General features: G+C 40.6%; 1 protein-coding gene across 2 annotated transcripts in view; it reads right to left on the bottom strand.

Moving 5' to 3' along the window:
- Positions 1-3,592: 3,592 nt before the first annotated feature.
- LOC124553796 overlaps positions 3,593-8,929 on the bottom strand; it is a 44,042-nt gene continuing 38,705 nt past the window's right edge. For both annotated transcript variants that reach the window (XM_047127775.1, XM_047127776.1), the window contains one exon: positions 3,593-4,701. In XM_047127775.1, the coding sequence (XP_046983731.1) occupies positions 4,390-4,701 (312 nt within the window). In that variant the 3' untranslated portion in view covers positions 3,593-4,389. The remainder of the gene's footprint in view (positions 4,702-8,929) is intronic.

Here is an 8,929-nt window from a genome sequence, read left to right as displayed (position 1 = left end):
GCATTGCCACGTTCGCTAATATATTACAACAATTTACGTATGTATGTTTGTTTGACAGACACTTAACTCTTGTTAATCCAGATCACAGTGACAACAGAATAATGTGTGCGACTTTAGACATTTTACTATTCGTACCACCAATTTCTTTACATGCTCCAGGCCTGCAAATTTAGCACAAAGTTTTTTTTATGTACAATGAATCCCATCTCTTGATTATTTTAATTGTTTGCTCTTTCACCATCAATTCTTTCTGTGTGATAATTTGATGATGATTCATAGCAAATATGCTGTACCTATTGCTTATGCGAATTGAGAATTTTCATCACTCTCTTCTGTCATTACCACTAATTTCAAACAATTGAGACAACAGATCGTTACACTGCCTATTTTTGTACAAAACAGCCACTGGACCTGTGAACATCCTTCATACCACGAAGAAATAGCGAAGGTTAAACAATGCTGACAGCACAATTCTGCCAAACTCAGAGTTGGGCCAAACGAAAGATGCCGCATTACATTAGCAAATGAAATGAGAAGCTGCTCCTTCTACTTCCGAGGAAGACCGAGTAAATCCAAGTGACAGGTCGGACCTTGGTCTGCCCACAGCGCTCATGAGTGAAGTCTGACACAATGAAATACTGATGTAATGCCTGTAAGTGGTTGCATGTAGGGGCATCTTTCATCTTTCATACTGCATGATACAACTGTATATGTACACACTTAAGAACTAAGTTTTGTGTGAAAAAGAGAGTATCTTTGGACTTAATGAAGCATAGTCCCTCTATGTTTACACTAAATTTCAGATACTCTCACTGATCTGTCACTCCCATTAATCCAGCACCCAAGTGTGCAAAGAATGGCTGGATTAATGGAAGTGTAGCATATTCTCCTAAACCACTGTATCAATTTCAACCAAGCTTGGTACACAGATAACTTAACATCTGATAAGAAGCATAGTGTGAGCAAGAACCACTTACTATCCATAGGGGTAGAGGGCACAATTGAAAATTGGAAGAGACAGACACATAGCTCAGGAAAGCCTGGAGCAATTTCAAATATAAAAATACTGTGTGGGTAATATACCCTTATCTACCATCCACAGAGGTCGGGGGAGGGGGCGGGGGCAGGGCAGATGTAAAAAATATTTGATAACTATCAATATTAGAATCACCAATTTCTAACAAATGTAGCACATGTATCACTTGCAACCTTGAAAAAATTTCTGTAATAGTTATCCCCACACCCCTGCAGTTGAGAGTGTGGCTGGAAAGGGGTGATCAAAGCATAGATCAGGACAGGTGGAGCTATTCCAACTAATCTCGTACATACACGACTCATTTCTTTGTATGAAACTACTGTGGGAATAAATACCTCTAGCGATGGGGGAGGAGAAGTAGGTTATCTGTAAAAAGGTCATAAGAAATGTTCTAGGACAACCTACTGGCGTTTGTTTCCTGTATTTAGTTGACTCATCCTCTCTGGAGTCATATGGAGAGAGCAGAGAATCAGACATATATGTGTGCAATGTATATGACAATTTTCATACACATACATAGACAATAAAATGTCAGCACCAGTTGCACTTTTCTTTTTGTTTAACAACCATGATCAGTTTTGGCCCACAAGGCCATTATTTAGCAGTCTATGTCAGGTGTCCTGACTGCTGTTCAACGTCCTCCCAGACCACCTGACGTGTACCACTCGCTAATGGCCTTGTGGGCCAAAACCATTCACGGTTGGTAAAATAAAAAGTGCAAATGGGGCTGCAATTTTATTCAAAAGCAATACTACAGTTCTGAATCTAGCACCAAAATGCACCATGAGCCAGAGAAGAAACTAGAAAGCATGTACAATAGTTACAAGATATAATCAATTTCTTATCCAAGCAAGATTTCATGAAAATTTATTTCTCATAGGATAGCTTTTAGACTGTTAATGATAATGGTTTCTTATGGAAACATTTCCTTCAAAGAAATATGAGGGGGGTTTGAAAAGTTCTCAGAACAGAACAGAAAAAAGTACATACATCACTGAAACTTTTTTTGTTTTTCAATGTAGTCTCCTTGTGGATTAATGCACTTGGTCCAACAATGTTCCAGTGCCTTGATCCAATCTCGAAAATGAGTTTCCTCCAGGCCTGCAAAATAGTTTTTAATTCCAGCTATCAATTGTTCGTTTGAAGTGAATCTTCGTACACCAAGAAAAATTTTCAGTTTTGGGAAGAGACAGAAGTCTGATGGAGCCATATAAGGTGAATAAGGCACGTGTGGCAACAATTCATACCTTAGTTCATGTAATTCTGCCATGGTGACAGCAATGTGAGAGTGCGCATTGTCTTGATGGAAGACGACTTTCTTCCTTGCTAAACCTGGCCTTTTTTCGCATATATTTCGTTGCAATTTGTCCAGAAGGTTAGCACAGTATTCTTCAGTAATTGTTTGCACAGTGGGCAGAAAATCTACAAACAGAATCCCCTTCGCATCCCAGAACACTGATGCCGTGACCTTTCCCACTGAAGAAATTGTCTTTGCTTTCTTTGGTGGCAGAGAATCAGCATGTTTCCACCGCTTTGACTGCTATTTTGTCTCTGGGGTATAGTAGTGCACCCATGTTTCATCTGTGGTCACAAACCAGCGCAAAAAGTCTTGTCTGTTTCTTTTAAAACAGGCCAAACATTGTTCCGATGTGTCCATTCTCGTGCATTTTTGATCCAGCGTGAAGAGTTGCGGCACCCATCTTGCAGAATTTTTCATTTCTAAGTCTTCAGTTAAAATGTGATCTACCCTTTCAGATGACATCTGGCAAGCATGAGCAATTTCATGCACTTTCAATTGGCAATCCTCCATGACCATTTTGTGCACTTTTGCAATGATTTCTGGAGTGGTGACACATCTTTGCCGACCACTGCACTGATCATCATCTAAGCTCTCCTGAACCAATTTAAATTCATTTATCCACTTAGTACCAGTTGAATATGAAGGAGCAGAGTCCCCAAGTGTATTCTGGAAATCGGCATGAATGTCCTTTTCTTTCATACCTTTCTTTACGAAATACTTAATCACTGCTCGAATGTCAATTTTTTTCCACCTTCGCATATCACTGCATGAGAACAACAGAGCCACATCACTGCCACAGCTTTCTTCCAAGAGCACTGACATGGCACGTGTTTACAGGCAACAGCCCAATGAATATCAAGTGAACAACTCGTTGTGCTAGCACTGACCTCTCATGGTGATTCCGAGAACTTTTCAAACGACCCTCGTATTTGGGATTTACTGTACAGGCAAATCATGTGAAAGTCAATTTTCAACTTTGGTAATCTCCTTTCATAGCAAACTTCTCCCCCATAAAGTAGTACAGATAATTTTACCTTTTTCTGATAAAACTGCTATTAGACAGACAGATAGACTTACGTGATTACCTACTGAATCTCTGTATCTTAATAATTTTACCTTTTTTATACACCTAAAATGAAGCAATCTTGTGTTTTGTCAATTTATAATTTTCTGTACTTTGTGTGTCTATAAGTGTCAGACACAAAGCCTAAACCAGTCCACATTACATAGTCCAAACGTAAACATTGTGTTTACTGAATAACGTCTTTATTAAATTATGTTAGTTTTCAATATTATACAGCGCTTTATGACATATATGAAATACAGAATGTAAAGTTCTGGCAGAATGCAAATAATCTAGGAGTGAAGATGACAAGTCAGTACATAGTGGAAGCATTAAGTTGTTGCCAAGCCTCATTTTAAAAAAAATTAGTAGCCTTTGGACGAATCCTTTTTCGAGCCAGAGTACACATACTTAATCCCCTCCTCCCCCTCCCCACCACACACAGCTACACCGTGCTTGAACCACACATAGGAAGGTAGATTGAGGTGAGGGGATATGTCGGATGGAGTGGGCGAGTAAAGAAAAGAGGTTGGCAGCAGAAAGAGGATTGGTGAAAGCCAGCTGGCAGCTCAGAGAGAGACAGCAGGTATCCAGAATAGGAATGCGGGAGAGAGAGGTTGCAGCTCCACAAGCTAAGGAAATGACACATTGGCACAGGAGCCAGGGATTTCGTGCAGCACACGATGACGATGACATGGGGATTGGATTGAGTGGGGCTAACGGAACAGAGTAAGGGCAATGGGAGACATTGAGAATGAGGTGTGGCTACAGGGCGTTAGTGGATATTGAACCCAAAAGGATTACGGGAACAAAGGATGTGTTGCAAGACATCTTTCACACGGATTGCACTTTGATCATCTTATTGCTTAAAATTCCCCTGAAGTTTACAACATATAACCTCCAAAACATAGAGTCTTTATATCAAACAGGCACAATACGAAGAATAAAAACAAACTATGAGAAAAGTTTTCAATCGATACAGTGCAAGTGTCAAAACCGAAGGGCCATGTCCTTGGTAGGGAGTGCAGGGGGTGCAGACACTTTAATCGGCCGGACTGCCGGGTCGCACTGGGCACCCTCTACATTCGTGGGTGGACAGTTCTCCCCCTCCGCCTCCACCTGCGTCCGAGTGAGCTGCAGCACCCGCTTCACGGCCAGGCGCTGCCGCACTTGGAGCAGCTGCAGCGGTGACATCGGCCGCTGGGCTTTCACCTTCGCAGACAGGCGTCGGCCAGGGAGAGCTCCCTGTGATCCGGTCGGAGTATTCCCTCGGACGTGAGACAGCGGTGCACGACTGCGGGCCTGCAGTGATAAGCTAATGTTAAACCTGATGTCACTCAAATGTAGACAGATCATATCTTGTGGTACAAAATAACAACATAAAGGAGAGACATCAGAATTTAAGTATACAGTGAATATTACTCGTACAAGAAATGCAAATGGCATCATTTTCCTCCTTGCAAATATATATTTTTCTAGAGTCCTCCCATCCCTAAAATCCAATTGCTGCATAACCAACAGTAGATATTGGAATGTTTAAGTATTTGGCTGGGTGACATAATCCAAATTGAGATATATTTCGGCAAACTGATTTGCTGCTACCTTCACGGGGTCCCGAGGACTGACTGTCCCTTGGTGGGTGCTGTCTTATATACCCTCTCCTGCTGTCAAACACAGGCTGGTGCTGGGCTGAGTGTGGCTCTGCTGCTGAGGTTGTGAGGGAAGTGCACTGGCGGGACATGAGCCAACTGCTGGAGTGAAGCAACTCCTATGTGGCGTGGTCCCAGCTCTTCAGTTGGCACGGTGTGAATCTGTCATCCCATAGTCTACAATTCTGCTTTGAGCACGCTCAAGACTTGAGGGATGGGGACGGTGCCCAGCAGGAGACAGACAGTAATAAGGATGGCACGAAGATGGCAACAAGTTTTTGCCAAAGGATAGCTCTATTTGCAATATGTCTCAGGAAAATCAACTGTATGTGATTAACATATCATCTACACCTGAGGCACAGGCAGGATTAACCGCATTTTGCTAATTGCTAAGGTGCTATTCCAGTATAGGAGAGCCTCGGCAATAGTGATGTGAATTATTTAGAAGGGAACAGCAATTGGCTGAGGCACAAGTTGGATTTGTACTGGGGAGGGAGACGTACTACAGTATTCCGTGCAGCCTTGGTAATCAGAGCACCAGTGAGGCATAACACCTAGCACATCTGTCTAGTAAGCAAAAGACCTGGTTTCAAATCCTGGTGCTGGTACAAATTTTAATTCATTGCTTTGGCCTACATCATTATCATAAATAAAGATGAGATTCAATATGTCTCTAGAATATCAACTGTATATGTTCTGGCAAAGCTTGAATTCACCTACTGTAATGTCTACAGTTCTTAGTCACAGTAACAGAAGTGTTTTCTGACTGCCTAATGGCACGAAACATACAATAAACAAAGTGGCAATTCTAATAATTGCAATTATTCCCTAGGTAAGTCAACAAATCAGCTACAGCAACATACAGAATTTGAGCATTATTGTTTGGTAGGGTGAAGTTTGCTGCACTTTCTTAGAACTGGCAAATCTCCTCCATCACTACTTTTCTATTTTTTCCCCATGTCCCAATACCAACAGCAATAAAAGTGAAACTTCCTGGCAAATTAAAACTGTGTGCCAGACCGACACTCGATGGTAGAGCACTTGCCCATGAAAGGCAAAAGTCTCGAGTTCGAGTCTCGGTCCGGCACACAGCTTTAATCTGGCAGGAAGTTTCATATCAGCGCACACTCCGCTGCAGAGTGAAAATCTCATTCTGGAGCAATAAAATTGGTCATGGCACTGTCAAATCACAGTACGCACGATTCGACCTGAACATTTCTTGTGGAAATGTTGTGCAGACATTATGCTCATCCTACTCAAGAAGCGCAAGCTCTGTGCATGAGGATGGCAAGTTTGTCATTCGACACATCGTGCTACTCTTGTCACCACCCTCATGCAGACTTCAAGCTGAGTGTTACAAGAAAAGCCTGCAAACTTAGCTATGGCACAGACACTGTGAGTAATAAATGTTACAGGAACTGAGGGTTAGTGCTATTTTAGATTAGGTCTCAGCATTAATGATGATAAATTAAAACAGAGGTTGCAAATAACATGGTCAGACTGTGGTGGTAGTAGTAACAGGAATGAGAGCAGCACATTCACTGTTGTTGGTTGACAAGGTGGTTTTGCAGAACATTTTCTTTACAACTTTTCCAAATGCACTACAGCAACTGACTCCTGGACAGAGCATTCTAAAGACCAATAAATAAGTGAAATTTATCTGGTAACATGTGCAGCGCAAGTCAATAAAAAGGGAGGAAAACTATCAGCTCAAAAACATTATGTAGGCACAATTTTAATTTACACAATATTTACACCACCAGCAATCACATGGAACGAGCAGAACCTATCTTCTGATGTTACATTCAGAGGCATCTCTGAATTCTTCAAAACAGCTTCCAAAGACACTAGATTTATGGCACACAGCTCCAGTTTCAAATAAATGAAAAGAAAGAAAGTATATGCAGAAGAAAAATGCTACGAATATCAATTGTTCTTTATGATCAAATACTGAATAGTAATGCTACCAACAAGCAAGTGTGCATTATTTTAGCATAGATATTGAACAAAAGGCTATGTTACATGGCACATTTCTTTCAGATTTTCAACAAAAACACACAGAAATCTAATTGAATATGCCAAGTAGAAGATGTGCCCACAACACAGGTGCCACATACAGAGAATGTGCTTTATTTTTGGAATTTCCAAGAACATTCTCAGGTTTGCGCAAATAAAGCTAGTTGGAGAATATACTTAGAGTGAGAACATTTTCAGCTTGAGTAAAGAGATTCACTAAGTTCTAGTCCATATATTATTGTGTAGCTCAAGTTACACACAGTTGTTAAATGTAGATAGATATTGACAATCATCTTCACCCGTAAGTGTTTCTATGTGAATACACTATCACACGCATCTGCTCTCCATAGTTTTTTGGATGTTGCAATAGTCAAAGTATAAAAAACAAAGCAGATGGTCTGAAATCATTTACCTGCTTTGTGCCACCTCTACTCACAACAACAATCTCAGAGTCCATTGGGTAAAACCATTTGATAAAGAAAGAATTGTTTGATGCTTTTGAGCTGCTATTTGGTGAATTTTCTTTTTAGTATGTGGCAGGAAGCTGTTTTGCTGGTTATGACTTCTTATTATCACAGTTTTATGAGGTTACCCCTTGAGTGCCAGTTGTGGTGCTTATATGGCACATCAAATAAATGACACAGGTACTATAGTCCACACCAGTGCCCTATTTTTCTCACTGCAGAAACTGAATTGGCTCCAAATAAAGTGAATAAAGTGTAATTACTGTATAGGTACACAGCACGTTTATGCAAAAAGTCTTGTCTTCTGCCATTTACCAGCCACTCCTTGCTCACAAAAAGAAATGTATATCTTCACAGAAATACTGTAGGTTACAAGACATTCCTAACCAAACAGTCCCATAATGTGGAGTTACAAACATCCCAGGATCGTTAAGAATTAATGTAATGTCTTTTTTGTTATAGTTCAATTTATTGAGCAACATACTGTCTATAAGGATCCTATACATTTAAAATCACAGTTTTCTGCTGTCTTTTGGCATTTTTATTAAGCCTTTTCCCTCTCATGAAGCAGTACACCGAGTTGTGAAGTATCGATAGTCAGCTCCTTAATCCATACTGATGGGAAAAAAAGTTTTTTTTCCTTAAGAAAGTGTTTGGATTTGAACATATTACATGATCATTCAATTTTTCTTTGTTTTCTCCTTTCTCTCTTCCCAAAAGCTCTCCAGTCTGTGACTGTTCATGTTACCTTTGTTCTGCCCATATTTTCCGTGTTTTCTTCCTTTCTTTTCCTCCAAATTTCATTTTCATAAATTTATTTCTGAATCTGTGTCCTCCATTTATCATTTCCCTATTGATTTCTGCTTGTTTCAGGTCTCACATTTTTTGAACTCAACTCTTATTTCGACTGAGCTGTTTACCACAACAAAAATCCTCTTTGTGAATCTCCTGTTCTTCATACGTACGTGCCCATAGAATGTTAGTTGGCCTTTTCTGATAATGTAAGTCAGGGTGTGTGTTTGTATAATTCTAACTTTGATCTCGTCCTCCAGCAATGTTTAACGTATTATGATTGTTGCTCACACGGTGCATGCACTGAGCTAATATTTGAATTGAAAACGCTTGCTCAACAGGGCTCATGAGGTGCAGTTGAATTTATGTATGAATCTTGGGATAATGGGAACTCTAAACTGCACCCATTCTGAGATTGTGTATGGTTTAACCATTCACTTAGTGTTTACAGCAAGTATGCACATACTGCAGTCTGTGTTCTCGTATTCCCCCCCCCCCCCCCCTCCCTTCTATCATTCCCTCCTGGAAAGGAGGGGCAGGCCCTTGAAGAACTTAGTTCTTTTCAACCACTGCAGGCTAGCTGGCACTGTGGCAGTGGGAACCAAAACT

This window comes from Schistocerca americana, chromosome 11, assembly GCF_021461395.2.
Source record: "Schistocerca americana isolate TAMUIC-IGC-003095 chromosome 11, iqSchAmer2.1, whole genome shotgun sequence".
NCBI classification, from domain to species: domain Eukaryota; kingdom Metazoa; phylum Arthropoda; class Insecta; order Orthoptera; family Acrididae; genus Schistocerca; species Schistocerca americana.
This window is presented reverse-complemented; position numbering and strand designations above follow the sequence as displayed.